The 21608-nt window shown below is 42.1% G+C and overlaps 1 protein-coding gene across 1 annotated transcript; it reads left to right on the top strand.

Annotated features, from left to right (window-relative positions):
- Window positions 1–1957: 1957 nt before the first annotated feature.
- On the top strand, window positions 1958–14202 carry LOC120047551 (protein lin-28 homolog A-like). The gene is made up of 4 exons (XM_038993082.1): window positions 1958–1988; window positions 2795–2967; window positions 9776–9960; window positions 13983–14202. Exons 1-4 carry the CDS (start codon window positions 1958–1960, stop codon window positions 14200–14202), a joined length of 609 nt encoding a protein of 202 aa, XP_038849010.1.
- Window positions 14203–21608: the final 7406 nt, after the last annotated feature.

Genomic DNA, 21608 nt, shown 5'->3' with positions numbered 1-21608 from the left:
TCCTGCTGAAGATGTGGCTATGAATTGAGGCGAAATCCACTGGCTACATCAAAATGCAGTGATGTGATGATGACCGAGCCAAACCTCTTCGTGGCCGTCCAGTCCCATCCCCCTCCCCCTACGATGCGTCACCTCAAATGAACCACAACTGATTTACTTACCTCTCCAAACCAACTTTTTGCATCCATCAGCAACATTGCGACAGCAGCAAAGTGACTGATTACTATGGAACACATTGACTATTCAATATTAATAACCCAATCACGTTACACTTCATTTCGTCACCCAATTTCGAAAGCGAAATAGGCCTAGTTATAACATGGAGTTGTTTCGAATAACCTATTATACCCTCTATTATTTAAGGGATATTTATTAAACATAAATTGCGCACACATTTGATTTATACATTTTTAATTCAACATCTCCCATATATGGGCAATGTTCGGATGTAATGTTGTCTGGTGGGTTTGCAGTTGCCTCTGACCATTTGCGTTGTGTTTTATTAGGCTGTGTGGGGTCGATGGCTCCTGAATTCGCACTCAGGACAGAGAGAGATGGAGGGGGTGGGGGCTCGGGGCTAGCGCCGATAAGCAGTGGTGCGGTGGTCTCTCTGCATAAGCAACTGTGCGGTGGTCTCTCTGAATTGTGATTGGTCACTCGACATATGTGGGGCCCTCCAATATCAGGAACGTGCAATTAATCATGTAGGCTAATTGGGAATCACGTGGACATGACCGAGAGGGTTGGTTGGTGGTAGGAAGAAGATGCTCCCTGGTCCTTTCTATATTGACCAAGTGTGAAAACTGACCAGGGGAGGAATAAAGACGTGATCCAACGCGGAGCAGGGCCCGAGACATCCAGCCAAAAACACAGGGGGGACAGGGACTGATATAGGCTAAAGACAAGCGGGACCGAACATGGCAGAAGGTAGGTCAATAATTTGGACTAAAACACTTTGATTGATTATTTGGTTTGACGCTATAAAGCAAAGGAGTCTCTCTGATGGCCTTAGATGAAGAGGTTTGGGGGGCTGGGTTACCTTGCATTGTCTTTTAGATCTTGGGTAATTCTTCTACAAATTCTTCCCTGTGACCCCCACCCCTCATTTCGCCCTCCCACTTTCCCCCCGAAGTTGAGCTTTTGCTTTACAGCGCATTTGGCATGAATGTGGGAAACCGTGGGCATTACGCTGCTCGGAAGGGGAAAAGGATAGCCTTCATGGGGGGCTCAGGGCTAGCGCCGTGATAAGCAGTGGTGCGGTGGTCTCTCTGCATAAGCAACTGTGCGGTGGTCTCTCTGAATTGTGATTGGTCACTCGATATATGTGGGGCCCTCCAACATCAGGAACGTGCAATTAATCATGTAGGCTAATTGGGAATCACGTGGACATGACCGAGAGGGTTGATTGGTGGTAGGAAGAAGATGCTCCCTGGTCCTTTCTATATTGACCAAGTGTGAAAACTGATCAGGGGAGGAATAAAGACGTGATCCAACGCGGAGCGGGGCCCGAGACGTCCAGCCCAAAACACAGGGGGGACAGGGACTGATATAGGCTAAAGACAAGCGGGACCGAACATGGCAGAAGGTAGGCCAATAATTTGGACTAAAACACTTTGATTGGTTATTTGCTTTGACGCTATAAAGCCAAGGAGTCTCTCTGATGGCCATAGATGAATAGGTTTAGGGGGCTGGGTTACCTTGCATTGTCTTTTAGATCTTGGGTAATTCTTCTACAAATTCTTCCCTGTGACCCCCACCCATCATTGTTTGGGGCAATACGTTGCCAGACCCTTTTGTTTATTTCGCCCTCCCACTTTCCCCCCGAAGTTGAGCTTTTGCTTTTCAGCGCATTTGGCATGAAAGTGGGAACCCGTGGACATTACGCTGCTCGGAAGGGGAAAAGGATATCCTACATTAACTTGGGTGCTTCCTTTTACTCAAGGCGTGAATTGGCAAGATGGGTTCTGTCTCTAACCAGGAATTCCCAGGTTGAGTAAAACTCTGACGATATATTGTGTTTAGTGTAGTCTCTGTCTCTAAAGAGATATCGAATGAATATCAGCGTACGAATGTACAATTGTGTACAGTATGGAACTATTTTCCTTTTTAAATTGCCTAGTCAATACTAACCCGACTTAAGTTCTCGTGTTGTTGACAAAGTAGGCACTTGATAAATGTAAATGTTTATTTTTCTTTTTGTAGACGAATTTACAAATGTAGTATTGTAAATCAAAATTAATTTGTTTTATTTTTACAAGTAACTTTTTTCTGTCGCACAAACGCAGCTACAAGAGGTCCATAAAATTCAGTGCAACATAGACTAGCCATTTAAGTGATATATTAGGTTTCGTAATTCGTTTCTTGTCGGCCTGTGTTGTTTCTTCACATACGAGTACACTTAATATATACTCACTATGAGTGTGAAATATATAGATCCTAAGTGTGAAAGATTTAAATATAAGATGGGAGAATAACAAATCATTCTAGCCAGAGTTAGACCTATAAATAATTGTCATTATGGACCCATACAATATTGTTGTTTATGTATTGAAATTATTTGTAGATAGGTCTATATTTAGGCCTATGGATATGATTGGTTACTGATCAAATTAAATCGTAACATATCGATCGGTTTTACAACGATTTCTCCCCGTTTTCTACCTAAGGGTTATGGATGCGCGAGGAAAAACAATTAAAGAACGAAGCTGAATGGCAATTTTACGCGCACACTCCTTTCTTGTGTTCTGGTAAATAGTAAAACAAACATTGTTTAACATATTGTTCGAAATTACAGGAGTCTGCAAGACCGAAGAGGATGAAGGACCAAGCACCGAGGAGGACTCGGAATCTTTCCACGGTGTTGGCGTATGTAAATGGTTCAACGTGCGCATGGGCTTTGGGTTTTTGTCTATGACCAACAGAGAGGGGGTCCCGCTCGAGTCTCCGGTCGATGTGTTCGTCCATCAGGTAAGAGGGGCGCCTTGGTTTTCAAATTAACTGATTTACCGTCTACTTCTCACACCAAATATGTGGTGAATGGTGGCCCACTATACCTTGACACAGAATAACATCTTCAGGCACTTTTCCTTCTCAAACGAGCATGCGTTGCTGGCTTACCATGTGACCTCGTGGTCATGTACAGTGGGGTCCAAAATCATGGACACCCTTGATAAAGATGAGCAATAATGACTGTATAAAATAAATGATGCAAAAAAAAGAAAACGGAAAGTATGTTATTTTATTCTAATACAATTGCTCAGAGAAATATATATTATTTGTTATTGACCAAATTGGTTTGGGTGAAGGCAGGTAGCACAGTGGTTAGCGCATTGGGCCAGTAACCAAAAGGTTGCTAGATCGAATCACCGAGCTGCCAATAACTTGTTCTTAACTGACTTGCCTAATAAAATATCGATGGTTTTGCAACAATTTCTGATGTTTTCTACCTAAGGGTTATTAATGTTTGAGGAAAAACAAGGAAAGGGCTAAGCTGAGTGGCACAGCAGTCTAAGGCACTGCATCTCATTGCTAGAGGTGTCACTACAGACACCCTGGTTCAAATCCAGGCTGTATTACAACTGGCTGTGATTGGGAGTCCATAGGCAGCACACAATTGGCCCAGCATCATCTGGGTTTGGCAGGTTTAGGCCGTCATTGTAAATAAGCACCTTGCCTAAAGGTAAAAAATAAGTTTTGTTTAACAAGTCAAAATAATTGACACCCCTAAAGATTCTTATAAACAACATAGTCAAAGGATTAGTATTTGGCCCCATATCCCTAGCACTCAATGACTACATCAAGCTTGTGACTCTACAAACTTGTTGGATGCATTTGCAGTTCATTTTGGTTGTGTTTCAGAGGGTCAAAGATCATACCCCCAAGACATTCTAACCTCCCCTGTTATTGGTAATAGTGAGAGGTTATCATGTCTTGGGGTTATGATCTTTGACCCTCTGTAACTTTCTCACTCATCATTATTCACAATTCATTCAAGAGTAATTTTTTGGCTTTCAGTTAGTTATTTTTGGCGACCAATCCCATGAGAGTGAATGTCATTCCAGTTAATCTGAATGTCATTCTAGTGCACTGCTTGCTATGAATTATATCTGATGGTGTTTGCATGTTTAGGTAAAAAGACAAATAATGTCCGTTTGGCACACTGCCAAGTAGAGATATTTGCTCGATCTTATTGGGTGGGCTTGGATCCCCATTGGGTCGGCCTAGGCACACCTTTGCCTTACATGGCTGGGTTTAACGTTTAACTTGACCAAATTCACATAGAAATGTGAGATAAAGATCTGTCATTTTCATTAAAAGCAAGTCTAAGAAGCGGTAGATCAGTTCTATGTGCACTATTTCTAATCTTCCCATGTTTTTGCGTCATTTACGTTCAGTTTTGTACACAAGCTTCAAACAGCTGAAATACAATATTTTGGGTTATGGAAAATATATTTCACAGTGGTTTACATGGTACAATGATTCGCTACACTATATAGTGCATTCGGAAAGTATTCACACCCCTTGACTTTTTCCACATTTTGTTAGTTACAGCCTTATTCTAATATTGATTTAATAAACATTTTCCTCATCAATCTACACACAACACCCAATAATGACAAAGCAAAGACAGGTTTTTAGAAATGTTTGCTAATTTATAAAAAATATAATAAAAATTGCAAATGTATTAATGTTTTTAGATTTTTTTGTGTGCAAATGTATTAAAAGATTTTTAAAAACAGAAATACTATATTTACATAAGTATTCAGACCTGTTGCTATGAGACTTGAAATTGAGCTCAGGTGCATCCTGTTTCCATTGATCATCCTTGAGATGTTTCTACAACTTGATTGGAGTCCACCTGTGGTAAATTCAAATGATTGGACATGATTTTAATAGCCACACACCTCTCTATATAAGGTCCCATAGTTGACAGTGCATGTTAGAGCAAAAACCCAGCCCTGAGGTCAATGAAATTGCACGTAGAGCTCCGAGACAGGATTGTGTTGAGACACAGATCTGGGGAAGGGTAACAAAAAAATTTCTGCAGCATTGAAGGTTCCCATGAACACAGTGGCCTTCATCATTCTTAAATGGAAGAAGTTTGGAACCACCAAGACTCTTCCAAACTGAGCAATCGGGGGAGAGGGGCCTTGGTCAGGGAGATGACCAAGAACCTGATGGTCACTCTGACAGAGCTCCAGAGTTCCTCTGTGGAGATGGGAGAACCTTCTAGAAGGACAACCATCTCTGCAGCATTCCACCAATCAGGCCTTTATGGTAGAGTGGCCAGACAGAAGCCACTCCTCAGTAAAAGGCACATGACAGCCCGCTTGGAATTTGCCAAAAGGCACCTAAAGACTCTCAGACCAGGAGAACAAGATTCTGTGGTCTGATGAAACCAAGATTGAACTCTTTGGCCTGAATGCCAAGAGTCACGTCTAGAGGAAACCTGGCACCATCCCAAAAAGATGAAAACCTGCTCCTGAGCGCTCAGGACCTCAGGCTGGGGCGAAGGTTCACCTTCCAACAGGACAACAACCCTAAGCACACAGCCAAGACAATGCAGGTGTGGCTTCGGGACAAGTTTCTGAATATCCTTGATTGGCCCATCCAGAGCCCGGAATTGAACCTGATCAAAAATCTCTGGAGAAACCTGAAAATAGCTGTGCAGGGACACTCCCCATCCAACCTGACAGAGCTTGAGAGGATCTGCAGAGAATAATGGGAGAAACTCCCCAAATACAAGTGTGCCAAGCTTGTAGCGTCGTACCCAAGAAGACTTAAGGCTGTAATCACTGCCAAAGGTGCTTCGGCTGTAATCACTGCCAAAGGTGCTTCAACAAGGTAATGAGTAACATTTCCAAACATTTCTAAAAACCTGTTTTCACTTTGTCATTATGGGGTATTGTGTGTAGATTAATGAGAGAGAAAAAAGTATTAAATCTGTTTTAGAATGTTGTAACGTAACAAATGTGGTAAAAGTCAAGGGTTCTGAATACTTTCTGAATCCACTGTATATACATTTGTGCGTACACATTTTTAGAAGGTGATGCAAACGGTTCTCCGCCAGTTCTGTTTGTTTAGACTGTCTAGAGCCCTTAAGGCTCGCACACATTGCGTCGAAAGTGGATCTAGCTTTTGTCTGCCGATAGCACGCAGTGTTTTAGGAACCACCAGCTGTAGACCTCTGACTGACAATGTTTTTCATCCGATTCTACATGTAAAATCAGTGCACACTCGCTTCACAAATTACGTTCAGAAGTGCTAAGTACTCTTGGCCAGCAAACGCTATTGGTGTACCTGAGCCATTACATGTAATTATAACTATTTCCTCCTTTTCAGAACCGCTGCTTTTTAGACCATTTATTTGAGCTTTTGATCTGTTGAAATGGCCAGGACTACAATCACACCCCAAATGAATGATTTCTTCCTGAAAACCTTTCTTTACTATTAATCTATTTCTCAATAAGTAATTTGTATGACTAAATACTTATTTAATTCTTCCCAGAATGCAGACATCCCTCTTCTAGTGCCGGCACTCTAGATTCCAAGCCTTTAAAAGCATATGTTTGAATAAGTGAACAATATCTGTTAACGATGTAACTGGGACAATGTCCTCCTGAACCCTGTCCTTTGACATCTTACATAGTGACTTCTCCACTGATTTCCTCCCCTAGCCATCAGGGTTCGGGTCAATCACATTTCATTTGAATTCAGGAAGCAAGCTGAAATTCCAATTCCAATTTTCCTCAATGCTTGAAAAATTCGTAATTAGAATTACAGTTTACTTTTTTTATTGAAATGGAAGTGACCCCAACCCTGCTAGCCATTGTTAGGAAGGCGAGATGTTCAATGTTCATCCATGATGGATGGATGGGCGTTATGGCTACGGTGCATTGTGGCAATGGGGCTTTGGCCCCGAAATGAGTCGCTGCATGTCAGGGAGAGAACATGAAGTCCCGGGGCCTTCTGGCCATTGTGTGCAGGTGAACAATAGGACCACGTATCCCAATGAAGCATGCTCCTCTCGGCCGTGACCGAGCCCCTCAGCCCCACTTTGTCCTAGCAGCAATCCCTTCCCATTGTCCTCTTTCTCTCTCTCCTCGTATGTCTTCATTCATCTACCCCACTCTGTTTTCTTCAAGCTAGTATGGACATAGCCTACAGTAGAGCTTCATATCGCCCTCCAATGCACTTCACCAGGTTGGTAGGGTTTAAGGCCATACTAGGAGTCTCCTTTCTCTTTCCACATGGTATGTTCTCTGTGTTGGGGGTGGGTATGGATGGACCTGGAGCGGGGGAGGTCACATGTGTGAGGGGAAGTGAGTTAACGTTCACTGGGGCCAATGTTCAATGGAGCAGCTTTTCAACTCGGCACTTTTGTCACCCAAATGGAGTTATGGATGACCCCTCGTGTGTCTCAGATCTGCTTGTAACTTCACAGCCGATGCTAATCAGTGACCATTAGAGTATTAAGGAACGGTCCACTTTAATATAATGCTAGATGCTATTGCATTGCTAGTTTTCATTACACAATAGATGCAGTTCTTTGTAGGCCATGTGGCTTGTATCTGAATTAGTGTCCTGGTTAAAATACACTTGTATCTGAATTAGTGTCCTGGTTAAAATACAATCTATGGCACATACTTTTTAATGCTTTTCTTTTCAAGCTAGCCTAATTGTAACTGTTTAAAACTTCCCATCAATGCAACTGCACAGCTACACACACAGTGTTGTTGATATTTGAAGCAATATGCAGAGAAGGCTGTCAATGAAGGATAAATCAGATAGTGGCAGTTTCCCATTCACAGATGAATCCTAGTCCTGATTGAGCTTGCTTTTTAGTCCAGGACTAGGCTCAATCTGGGTCTGGGAATCCACCCCCTGGTCTTTAAATATATCCTTAAGATTTCCTCAAATAATATAAGATCGTCCCAGCCTGACAATGGCAGCCATTGACGTTTCTGGAGAGGAAATCCTCTGTGGTGAGCATGGCTGATGTCTTTCCGCTCCTAAATTGGGTCCAGGAACCTAGACAAATGGCAATAGGAAATAGCTAAATGAGGTGGCATAGCCATCAGTCTTGTCCTGACACTGACCTGAGCATGAGAGAAATAATTGGGTTTTTGGCTCTACAATTGTGGAATTCTGTTTGCAGCACAATATTGATCACCCTATAATGGTGAAATTCTCAAAGGTTAGTTGAAACTCCATTGCTAATCATATCAAAATCAATGATATCTGCTGCCTGGTTGCAGATATCCCATACCACCAATCCAAAAGCTATTTTGGAGGGTTCTTGTTTTACCCAGGCTGCCTCTGGCATGACCCCTTAATGCACAGCACATTCCCCTTTTTTTTCATAGCCTCCCCTTTCCTCCCTCCATTTTTTCATCCCTTCCTCCCTCATTTTCCCCTTCTCCAAGGCTGTTTTTATCTCATGGCTGAACTTCTCTCTGCTGAACAGCGCTGCCTGGGTCAACTGAGGTGAAGGCAGCAGAATGGGATCTGAAAAAAGAGTCTGTAGCTAAAGTACTGGGTCGTATTAATTTGTCACCAATGAAACAGAATGGGACTATTTTAGTTTTCCACTTCATAACGTTTAAGACATTTTCTGTTGTGTGCCCTTAGGAACACGAACCTGGTTTGATGTTAGCATAGTCTTTAGCGTTAATCGTAGGATTATGGTGCTGATTGTGTCCCTACTCTTGAGCTGTTGAATGCTTTCAGGCTTTGAGATTATATTGATTCCATTCTGAATGTATCACATTTTAGTAAAACCATCAATCAATTATTAAATCAAAGCATGCAGGTACCTATCATTTGGAGTGAGAATGTGTTAATTCTCAACTTATCTGCGTATCTCTCTGCCAAACAACCATCCAAGGAATGTCTCCCTGACTACCCCACCCTACCCCACCCCCAACCCTACCCCACCCCCAACCCTATCCCTCCCAGCAAGAATCCTGCAGTGGTGGTTAGTGTGTTAGTGGTCCTTTGTGATGTAGTTGGGAAGAGAGGTTGGGGGTAGGGGACGTAGTTGTGCGGAATGCTGGTCCTTTGGCAGAGGGGGATGGGTGAAGGTTATCACATCAGGTTTACCACTCAAACACAGGAGACTCACAGGCCACTGTGGCCAGTGTTGGGCAACAGACCAATGCAGACTAGTGGGGGAGGACAAATAGTCTGTCTGACAATAAGAGGCTTTGTAGTTGTTGTTTATTTATGAGGTGAGACAGAATGATCAACAGTCGGGAGACTTAGGACAGATGCCAGATAGCTCCTATCTCTGTCAGAAAAGTTTGAAGATAGCATAGTGTTCACAGGGGTCACTGCTCAGCGTCTCCCTTGGCTGACTATTAGTTGATTTGTTAGCTGATGCTGTAAGGTTTTTGGGATTGCGTCATCATTGATTTGGAACATATCATGCACACAAGACTTCAGTTCTTAAGATCTTTTCGTAAGAATGCGTAACGACTAAACAATCCTCCAAGATATGTTTGAAATGCCCCTTGGAAAGTGTTCAAAATGTGATATTTGATATGACGTCTAAAAGGTTACAGGGCCATGTTCACAAGAGTCTCAAAGTAGAACTGCTAATAAAGGATCAGTTTTTCCTTTTAGATCATAATGAATAGAATTATATGGATAGGGGGAGCTGATCCTAGATCAGCACTCCTACTCTGAGATTCATTTGGAAAGGGGCACAGGAATGAAGGTGAAACTGCTAACACTATTCTGACGTTTCTTTCTCCTGTCTTTCTCTCCCATCCAGAGTAAGCTGCACATGGAGGGCTTCCGCAGCTTGAAGGAGGGCGAGGCGGTAGAGTTCACTTTCAAGAAGTCAGCCAAAGGCCTGGAGTCCCAGAGAGTCACTGGGCCGGAGGGAACACACTGTGTGGGCAGCGAGAGGAGACCCAAAGGCAAGAGCGTCCAGAAACGCCGCTCCAAAGGAGATAGGTGAGTGCCTGCCTTGTATGCACACGCTGTCTGTACATCGAATGAGGACAAGGTATACACTAAACTGTACACACTAAAACAGAAAAATTTGATCAGATAAGAAACAATGTATATATTCATCTTACACACATACCACATCTATGTATACCATAGTAGGGGTCTAACATACTCAAAATATGGTGGCCCAAAGTATTTTCTTTATTGTGGTTGGATCTCACATCTGCAATGGTCCATCCATTTTGGATGATTCAAAATGGTGTTTCAGTTTTATCCTGTTCTGTCCCCTTCTTCTTTTCCTTGACCCCCACCCCTGGCCGTGGTTAGGGTCACACAGGCAGGCTTGACGTGTGACCTGGATCAATAGCTGTTTAATTCTTGACGTCCCTTGTGGAGTTACACCCAGTGGTTCTCTCTTGGAAAACCTTTTCCAAACCTCTTCCACAGAATGTGTTTTTGTGGTGGTAACCTGAACTGGTAACATGAATGTTTCTGAATCACTTTAGATGTGGATTATAATTATCCTGTCATTACAGTTTAGAACTAGTAAAATATGAAATATTTAATTCTAGGTGTTTTTATTGATAAAAAAAAGCTTTATTTAAGTTGGCAAGTGTTTGATGTAGAAATATTACTAATGTTTGTTATAAGACCAATTTACAAAAATACGAGTTGTTTGGACTTGTCCCTGTAAAAAAAACCTTAATGGTTCTAGGTAGAACCATTTTACCCATAAAGAACATTACTTGAAGCCTTTTTTCCATTGAGAAGGTTCCGAAGAACCCTTTTGCATGAAAAAGGTTCCATACCCCACTACTTGCATAATGCATTCCATTTAAAATGCAGAAATCCCTTCACTTTTTCTCACCGTAAAGTAAAAGTGAGAGGCGGGCCAACATTGTGGGTCCTTTGTCCATTGTGGATATTGTGATGGGTTAGAGAGGGATATCAATGTGGCCTCCTGTCAGTTGTGATTAGGCCCAGAGTATAGTCAGGGTGAGAATGGAGATTGTTACGGCCTCAAAGAGTCCCGGGAGGCCTGTGGCGCATGATTCACTCTCCCAAGACTATGCTGGTTCTTATAAGAGGAATCATATGGGGCCAACTCCAACATTTTCAACGGAGAATAAGATAAACTGTTTTATGTCTTGAAGAGTAGTCAGTACATAGGTCTAAGATTCTAAAGGATTTTTGTCAATGACTTTTGTCAATGGCATATTTAACATTCTTTATTAGGTGGCGGTGTTTGCATGGGATTAGAAACATGCCCTGGCACTCGTTTCACCAGTGTTATCTGGACTCTCCATATTTCTTAAAATATGGCCAAAATCAGCCACAATTTATTTTCTGATTCCACCTTAAGGCTTCCGAGCCGAAACAGTTCGGAAGAGTTCGTGCATATATTATGACGACATTTTGTGACGTTTTTTGTTCATTTTGGACTTCGGTAAGGGTTTTTTCGGTTGTTCGGACATACGAAATGTTTTCTTGAGACAAGATGAAGTCAGTAGCCGAAGTCTACGCCCCTTCATCGGTGATTGGTCAACAGTAAGGATTCATCAGTAAAGCCTTTGTTGTCATTCAACGAGAGACGACTCGTTTTCATGCACATTTTTTTGTTTGAGAAATACTGTACCAAACATCTTAGTTAGATGTAAAATTGCACGAATAAGATCTCCTCGGCAAAAACGTCAAAATCAATGACAGATTTCTTGCATTATCTTTGATTAATTCTGACTATTTTGAGGAAGAGTACTGACTACGGTGACTCAAAATGGACAAACAGTACTATTGCCATTACATTTTTTTCAAGCGAAGGTATTTCAAGGTAGTATGCGAGCACACGTGTTCGGTTCGCCAAGCCGACTTCGGCCAGTTGCCAGCCGAACTGAAGCATGCTGACGCATTTAGTAGGTATATATGACGCAGGGAGGGGGGGGAAAACCCTGTCCATTTAATTGATAACAGATGTAGGAGCCCGGGAGGGGGTTAGAGGTCGCGGTAACCATGGCAACCGCATACAACTAAAATATAGGGGGTTGGGGTGCGGGGGTTAGAGAGGACCGTGGGGGTCAGAGTTGGGAGATCATTGCTGCGGCTTTTTAGACAAAGGACCACTTCCCTTTTCCTGCACGCGCTCCATAATCGATGTTGAGACAGTTGGGCCTTGACACCAACCCAACGGCCAGTGGTACAAAGAAGCAACTGACCTCCTTGAGCCTCCCCTGACCAAGCCTCATCTACATCATTGGAGGAAGGGGGTCCTTAATAGCTCCTCAGTGGCACAGCAGCGGTGACAGCCCCACTGCCCATCTGTCAGCCACCCCTGGACGCGTGGCTATTCTATAGGTCCTGTTTAAACCAAAGCTATCAAAGGAAGGTTACTCATAAGGCTACCATTGACCCTAACCCTTCTGCATGGACTGTGATACTCTGTGTATGTTCTATGGAGAAGGAATATAATTGATGTAGCTCATTGCAGCAAAGTACTGTGGACAAAGAATGAAAAGGGTGGTTCATTTGTAGATGGGAGGCCATTCAAAGTAACAAATAGCCTACTGAAACATACAGAGAGAACATGCTTTTATAAATAGCGTACATCCTGTAGAAAAGAGTTGCATGCTGTTATGTTCAATTTGCATTTGCACATGGATCAAAGATCAAAGATCATTTGCACTTTTAAACCCACTTTTAACCCTGTTCACATGAAAAGGATGGTCATAGGCAGTGCTAGAGGCGTCACTACAGACCCTGGTTTGATTCCAGGCTGTATCATGATTGGGAGTCCCATAGAGCGGTGCACAATTGGCCCAGCGTCGTTAGGGTTTAGCCGGGGTAGGCCGTCGTTGTAAATAAGAATTTGTTCTTAACTGACTTGCGTAGTTAAATAAAGGTTCAATAAATACAATAAATAAATAGGCCACTGCATGGAACTGGCCAGAGTTCTCATTTGGCTGCTGCAGCACTAGCCTAACTGGCATATGCTCCCCTCTTGTGGATTGCAGGTGACAGCGCATCTCACTCAATACAAGATCAGGGGCCATATGTAGGGAAAGGAGGGATACCTAGTCAGGTACAACTGAATGCATTCAACTGAAATGTGTCTAACGCATTTAACTCAACCCCTCTGAATCAGAGAGGTGCAGCAGGGGCTGCCTTAATCGATATCCACGTCATCGGTGCCCGGGGAGCAATTGTTGTTGGGGGTTAACTGCCATGCTCAGGGGCAGAACGACAGATTTTTACCTTGATCCACTAACCCTTCGGTTACTGGCCCAACGCTCCTATCAAATGTAGGATCTTCATTTGAACCCGTGTGCTTAAGCAGGAAAATAATCCTGCAGCAAGGGCTCCCGAATGGCGCAGCAGTCTAATGCACTGCAACTCAGTACAAGAGGTGTTGCTACAGTCTCTGGTTCAAAGCCAGCCTGTATCACATCTGGACATGATTGGGAGTCCCAAAGGGTGGCACACAATTGTCCCAGTGTTGTCTGGGGTAGGCAGTCATTGTAAATAAGAATTTGTTCTCAACTGATTTGCCTAGTTAAATATAAAAAAGTTGTATTACAATTACTGGACATTTTTGTAGGTGTTGATATACATTTCTCTTAAGGAAAAATCAAAGTCTGAAATTTCAAACTGGAAATGACAAACTTCAGAAGCCTTTTTAAACCTCAAATACACAATACAGTTTTTTACATTGCAGGAAAGTTCTCCTGTAACAGTGAGATCAAATGGAGATCCTACATCTGTAGGATCAGGTCCTCACTGTCCATACAATCCTATTCATTGTGATATAAATGCTAAGCTGATCCTAAATCAGCACCCCTACTCTGCAACGCTTGATACATATGGCCCAGTCCTACATTTATCAGCTTGGTTGAGGGGATCAGTTTGAGCAAGGCGAGGTTCAGAATTGCTGACCTTCATCACATAATGAGTAGTTATTTGAGATGCAAGGTGATTTGTAGATCAGTGATTCTGTGCAGTGTCTTCAATTTCAAACACGCCGTCTTGTTTTTTAGGTGCTACAACTGCGGAGGCCTGGACCACCATGCCAAGGAGTGCAAGTTGCCACCCCAGCCTAAGAAGTGCCATTTCTGCCAGAGCATTGCCCACATGGTCGCCAACTGCCCAATCAAAGCACAGCAGTCCTCGCCACGTTCTCAGGGAAAGCCCTCCTCCTTGAAAGGAGACGAGGAGGAACACGGCCACTCGCCCCCGTCCCCCGTGAGCTCCGATTGAACGAGGAGACGCCGGATGGAAGCTGGGTGAAGCAAAGAAGCCAATCAAACTGCTTTACTGGAAAGATGGCCGCTAAGTTTCCTTTCAACTATATAAGATGCTTTTGGAACTACCTCAGGTTTTTGTAAACAAAACGATCATGAAGAAAGAATGTACTGAAGTTAATATTTTTTTGGTGTAACACTCACAAATACAGCTGTATTATTATAGCACTCAGGAAATATTTGTAAAAATGTATGGAACCGCTAATGAGGGGTTTAAACTTGTAATAAGTTATGGCACATCACATATTACTTTGATGTCTTTATAGAATAGAAAGTTGTTTATTTTTTACAGAGCAGATAATGAGAAACCATGCCACTCACACTGGCATGCTACTATACTAAACTCACCAGGAAGCTTAAAATCACAGTGTCAAGTAGATAGCTAAACACTTTTGCTGCCTTACAACTTCTTGACTTTCCTGATTGTTTACACCCCACTATATCCGACAAAGACAGAGTTGTGACACTACACCTCTGCAAATGAATGTTAGTCTCATGGGTGGTAATGGGTGGGTACATATGAATCAACAGGACGGGGTATTGGGTAATAGCTGGAGGCAATGTATTGGTGGCTGCCAATATTGTAAGTGACCATCCAGATGTCCTGGGGACAAATGAATGTCAAACCAAAAAGTATGGTTGTTGTTGCGTAATTTCTTTATGTTGGGCAGGCACAATGCTGTCTCTTAGGTGCTCAGTCTCCCTCGTGGTACATGTCTGATCTGCTGCTGCTACATTACAACCAGACACTTGGACCCTGCAGATGTAGGATCTTAATTTGATCACTCTGTTGTTGCTGAGAATTTTCCAGCACAGCAGGAAATGCAACTTGTAGTGTATTCAAGGCTTCTAAAGTTTGTAATTTCTACTTGAAAATTTCAGACTTCATTTGCCCTAAAGAAAAATGTATCAACCCTTACAAAAAATTCCCATTAATTATAATCCACACAATAAATCACATTTCCTGTTGCTGCAGGATTACTTTCCTGCAGTAGAAAACTGCCTTAAATTAAGATCTTACATCTGTATAATCAACTTGATCATCCTCTGCTTAGACTACATACATCAGCATTTGGAATTGAGTCACTGACTCCAGTAATCACACCAATACCTATGAAATGTATCAAACATAAGTCATTTACCATGTAGAAATCAGATGCAAGATTTGAATGGATTCTTGAGGTTAATTCAGGAATCTACATAATCATACTTGTCTTGTTTATACTTGACAGTCATAGCAGCAGCAGCATCAGGCGTTGTCTGCTGTCTTAGAAAAAAAAGTTCTGCTTAGAACCATAAGGGTTCTTCGAGTGAAAAAGGCTTCATGTAGAACGCTATCCCACCACAAAGAACCCTTTTGAGAACCATTTTTTTTCAAGAGTTAAAGCGGGAGCAACACATTTTTTATTCAGTGTCGTTCAACTACTAGGTACTAGTAGTTATTCAACTACTAGGTACTTATTTAAGACATTGTCTCCAAGCAGCTTGTGGGGACTATACAGGAACACCCAGTGGTGGGCCGTCAGGGCCAGCAAGGCCTTCTCTGCTGGCCTAAACATCATCAGAATATAATTTTTTTTAAAATATATTTTCCCACAAATATGTATTAAATTATTCCCCAGAGTAAGAGTTATACTCTTCATTTCATAGCTTTCCTCTTGGTTGCACTGCTTCCAGCCCCAGGTTGAGATTTGGAGGACTGGTCTTTATGTTAAATCTTTTATCCAATCATATTCAGCCATCATGTGTTGCCAGGGGTCTAAAATCTGCCCTCAGGCCTTCAGAATCAACAGTGCGGGCGCTTGTAGCTTAAAGTGAATGGAAATGAAAATTTAGTGTCAACCAATCAGCTTTAGAGTTGGCTATTGTACGCCTGCTGGCTGGCTCCAGTGTTACACAGGAGCCAGCTAGCAGGCGTAGTGCGTGCACGTCTTTTGATTGGATTACCAATATTGAGAGGCAGGTCCTATGGGCAGGTCTATGCAGAACTAGGAAACTGAATTTGATAAACGAATTAATTCGCGTACTACTAAGCTGTTTTTTCAATCCACAATGGCGGAAGGAGGAGAACATATCGATTTGGTCGAGGATATAATTATAACGCCATTCTCAAGACGAACTTTTCAAGAAAAGTTAGACATTGTAAGGAGAGGTCGCCCGACGCCGACATCTAAATGTATAGTGTCTAGAGCCATGGCATCATAATGATGGTAATAAGAGGTGGATTAATTTGGGTGGGACTGTGTAGGACCTCACTGAAGGCCCAGGCCCCAGGCCCACGGCACGCCACTGGGAACACCACAGTTGTAGTCACAAGGCACCAAAACGGAAGAAAACGGACTGAAACAGGGAGGGACTACCAGAATTTGTCCAATAAGAAACACTTGTTTTTGTTTGTTGCGAATCATTTCTGCTACCGTGTGCACTAATGAATATCGACCCAGCCCTGCATGGAGGTGCATTTAGAACTAGCTACGCCATTCAGCCGTACTCCCGTTTTACAGGAGAAGCTGAAAGACAGACCTCTAACATCCAATTAATATATATTTAGAATTATTATGAAGCCTTTTTAAAATAGTCCTTGTTATTTATTTGTTTCTAAATTGCGCCGCAGCTTCTCCTCATATTCAGGTTTAGGTCACTCTGTGATAGCCTGGTCCCAGCTCTGTTTGTGCTGTCTTGCCAACTCCTATTGTCATTGTTACGCCAAACAAATACAGATCTAGGACCAGGTTAACTGTGATGGGTTTTCCATTACATACCAGACATCAGATATCTTAGCCACTCATGTCTGCCTTTATCTTGTTCAATGCTGTTTGAGTTTAAAGGGACGTAAACACCCAAAATCTAAGTTTGTCAGATAACTCAAAGGGGTCTTCTGTTGAGATAAGTCCATGTCCCAGGCAAGTTTTGTATCCAGCTATGCCATAATCCAAAATGGAATTGCAGTGCTTATCTTTTCCATTAATTTGGGGTTAAGGCATATTAGCTGGATCTACACCACCAATGGCAAAGGATGTGCATTCATCTTGACATAAGACGATTTTTGTGGTCTAAAAATATCGGGACAAATTTTATGACCTTTTTAATAATTATTTTGTTCTCTTTACTTTGCCTTGTATGATTTACTGCTATGCACAATTAGCTTTCCAGTGTTGTGAATCTTCTCTTTTTATCTATGCCAAAACCAATGCAAATGTCACTCTGCACTAATCATGTAGGAGATGCATTATTGTATTCTATTCTATTCAGTTTAATCTTATGAATATGTGTTCCATATTTTTATATTTTGATTTACAAGATACTTTTGTATGTAGGTGGTGAACGAAACGTATATATAACCTCCACTCAGGCTTGTCTCTCAGGAATCACAAATCTGAAAACTCAGGGAATACTTCAGATTTTTTCAAAGGTTTGGAAGGGGCTATGGATGGGATTGGGGTGCAATGTTTCTCTATATTAGTTGTATGTGTGCAGTGAAAGACAAGGGAGTGTTCTGGTGCCAAATCAAAGTGCATGACAATAAAATGGTAGAGAGCCCCTGGGTCCAGTTTTGAATGTCTTGATATAACAGTAAAACTCTCTTTTCTCTAATCCGCACAAAATGCTTTAAAATGCCAGTTAATCATGAAGAATAAAACAAATTCTTAGAGTATCCTTAAAACTAGTCTTAAAATGTTTTGACATGTGAGACTATATGAGTTATTACACACAATATTATATACTCATACCTTGTCAACATATCTAATACCACACCTGCTGATGTTCTCTATTTTGCCCTACATAATAATAATATGCCATGATAGGCCTGTAATATTCCTCTATTATTGTATTTTTCCCTCTATAATTGTTGTTGATGGGGAATTTAGGAGAATATTGTTACCATATTAAGGGATTGGGGCTAGTAGTATTATACACATTGGGGTTGTCTCGTCTCAATACGTGGCTAAAACATGGTATTTCAGACTATCAATGACTAATGTGACTATCCCAGATTGTTGTTATTGGGTGACGGGATATATTATTTTCCAAGTCACACTGTTTAAGTAAGTGATACATGTTTTAACTCAGGATTTTGTCACGTAAAGAAATGTGGTGAAAGCACATGGCCATTGATTCAGTCATGTGGGGCTATAACGCACATAGAACATCTGTGTATAATAAGAGTCAAGTTTTTTAAATGAACATTTGTACTTGCCTGGTTTAGAAAATGTTGCAGTATGAATGTGAATGAATGCTGATTGCCACTGATGACCTACCTACATGTATACCCTTCCCATTAAAAAAGAGACACACACCCACGTGTATTTTGCTCATCTCTGGTTAGTAAGCCATCTGATGATTAAATTACATCAGAGTTGTTTCACAATGTATCACTCTCTACTATCTCTCAAATTCTCCACTGTGGACTGATGAAAAGTAATATTACTCATTTCTGCAGAGGTCATTGCTTAGATTATAACACTGTTTCACTGTTCTGGACTAGTAGAAATAAGCAATGCAAGTGCCAAACTGAATGAATATAATGTAAACAATACTATGTTGTACCTCAATAACTACATCAGCTAAATTGGTATCTTGTATGGCACAGCTAAAGTTTTTTTTGAACCATGTGTGTTTGAGCAAAACTGTTTTTACCTCAACCTATTTGGACTCCCCATTGATGTGTTGTTGTCACATTGTGATTTGATTGTTGGTTGTTAGATGGGTTAGATGTATCTTAAAAGGCAAAGTACTGAGTATATTATTATGTCCTCGGGGTTACATGGAAACCACAGAAAAACATATAGGCTACTGCATACACAAGTGACCTGTGTGTCATGTTTATGCTTTTTGTGCCATTACATCAGTTGTGATCATAGGCCATTTGATGCAGTGGTGTGGTATCTATGGGGGATGTTGCCTGTCATTTCCAAAGAATGTGCATTTATTATACTGAGGAATGTATCAATGTTTACTGCCATAAACCTTTGGCTCTTGGACCATATAATCTTATGCTCGGGTATTTCAAGCACCTCAGGAAACTGGGGTGATTGGTTGGATTTGTTATTCACTTCCTCAATTCGTGAAATGGTGTGAAGCATGCATTCCAAAAAAAACTGTGACTAACAGTTTACTGATTTGTGAAGATACAATTTCCTACTAGTTAATAATAAACATCTGCCACTATTCAATGTGTTTCCTGTTGTAGTTTTTTCTCCCAATGTATATGTTGTTTACACATTCTTTAGAATAAAAGTTTTGTCTAGCCTCTGATTATTTGCATTAAATGGTTGAAAACTGTTCCGCATTCATCCGCTAGGGGCAGTCTACTCTTGTTTATACTCTGACCAGAGTATGTCAGCAGAGCGATAGAAAAAAGGTCAGCTCTGCTCTACTTTATGCAAGTTGTACGCAGCCACAGCCGCGGTTAACCAATTAGGTGAGGAGCAGGTGTTTGTTTGAAAATCTTACTTTCACGAAACATAGTTCCGCCTGTCATTAGTTCCGGGCAAACACAACCAAAAGAAGATGGAGGAAAGCCAGTCATCGCTGTGTCTGGTTTTCCAATTCTATATGATTTTGCTTTGCTAGAATACAGAGACAAAATCAGAAGGTCAATGGTATGGAGGAGGATTGCAGAGATTGTTGGTGTTGATGCTGGGTGAAGAGAGATTTGCACAACAATGTTTGCTTGTGCTGCTAGCTAGCTATGAACATCAAGCAACCTAAACCTCAAAACTGTGATCAAATCCACCATTTGTGAATGTGTTGAGTAAATTAAATTGTGAAATGTGCCCACCAAAGGATAGAAATCAGCAGTAACATGTATTATAACATTGTAAATGATACACTAAGCATTAATTTCCCATGTAATATGCTACTAATTGGATTATGGTATTTTAACATTATGATTCTCATATAAACTCAGCAAAAAAAGGATTGTCCCTTTTTCATGACCCTGTCTTTCAAAGATAATTAGTAAAAATCCAAATAACTTCAGATCTTCATTGTAAAGGGTTTAAACACTGTTTCCCATGCTTGTTCAATTAACCATAAACAATTAATGAACATGCAACTGTGGAACGGTCCTTAAGACACTAACAGCTTACAGACGGTAGTTCAATTAAGGTCACAGTTATGAAAACTTAGGACACAAAAAAAGGCCTTTCTACTGACTCTGAAAAACACCAGAGGAAAGATGCCCAGGGTCCTTGCTCATCTGCGTGAATGTGCCTTAGGCATGCTGCAAGGAGGCATGAGGACTACAGATGTGGCCCGGGCAATAAATTGCAATGTCCGTACTGTGAGACGCCTAAGACAGCGCTACAGGGAGACAGGACGGACAGCTGATCGTCCTCGCAGTGGAAGACCACGTGTAACAACACCTGCACAAGATCGGTACATCCGAACATCACACCTACGGGACAGGTACAGGATGGCAACAACAACTGCCCGAGTTACACCAGGAACGCACAATCCCTCCATCAGTGCTCAGACTGTCCGCAATAGGCTAAGAGAGGCTGGACTGAGGGCTTGTAGGCCTGTTGTAAGGCAGGTCCTCACCAGACATCACTAGCAACAACGTTGCCTATGGGCACAAACCCACCGTCGCTGGACCAGACAGGACTGGCAAAAAGTGCTTTTCATTGACGAGTCGCAGTTTTGTCTCACCAGGCGTGATGGTCGGATTCGCGATTATCGTCGAAGGAATGAGCGTTACACTGAGGCCTGTACTCTGGAGCGGGATCGATTTGGAGGTGGAGGGTCCGTCATGGTCTGGGGCAGTGTGTCACAACATCATTATTGGACTGAGCTTGTTGTCATTGCAGGCAATCTCAATGCAGTGCGTTACAGGGAAGACATCCTCCTCCCTCATGTGGTACCCTTGCTGCAGGCTCATCCTGACATGACCCTCCAGCATGACAATGCCACCAGCCATACTGCTCGTTCTGTGAGTGATTTCCTGCAAGACAGGAATGTCAGTGTTCTGCCATGGCCAGCGAAGAGCCCGGATCTCAATCCCATTGAGAGCATCTGGGACCTGTTGGATCGGAGGGTGAGGGCTAGGGCCATTCCCCCCAGAAATGTCCAGGAACTTGCAGGTGCCTTTGGTGGAAGAGTGGGGTAACATCTCACAGCAAGAACTGGCAAATCTGGTGCAGTCCATGAGGAGGAGATGCACTGCAGTACTTAATGCAGCTGCTGGCCACACCAGATACTGGTGTGGCCTGTTACTTTTTATTTTGACCCCCCCCCTCCCCCCCTTTGTTCAGGGACACATTATTCCATTTCTGTTAGTCACGTGTCTGTGGAACTTGTTCAGTTTATGTCTCAGTTGTTGAGTCTTGTTATGTTCATACAAATATTTACACATGTTAA

This window comes from Salvelinus namaycush, chromosome 5, assembly GCF_016432855.1.
Source record: "Salvelinus namaycush isolate Seneca chromosome 5, SaNama_1.0, whole genome shotgun sequence".
Classification (NCBI taxonomy): domain Eukaryota; kingdom Metazoa; phylum Chordata; class Actinopteri; order Salmoniformes; family Salmonidae; genus Salvelinus; species Salvelinus namaycush.
This window is presented reverse-complemented; position numbering and strand designations above follow the sequence as displayed.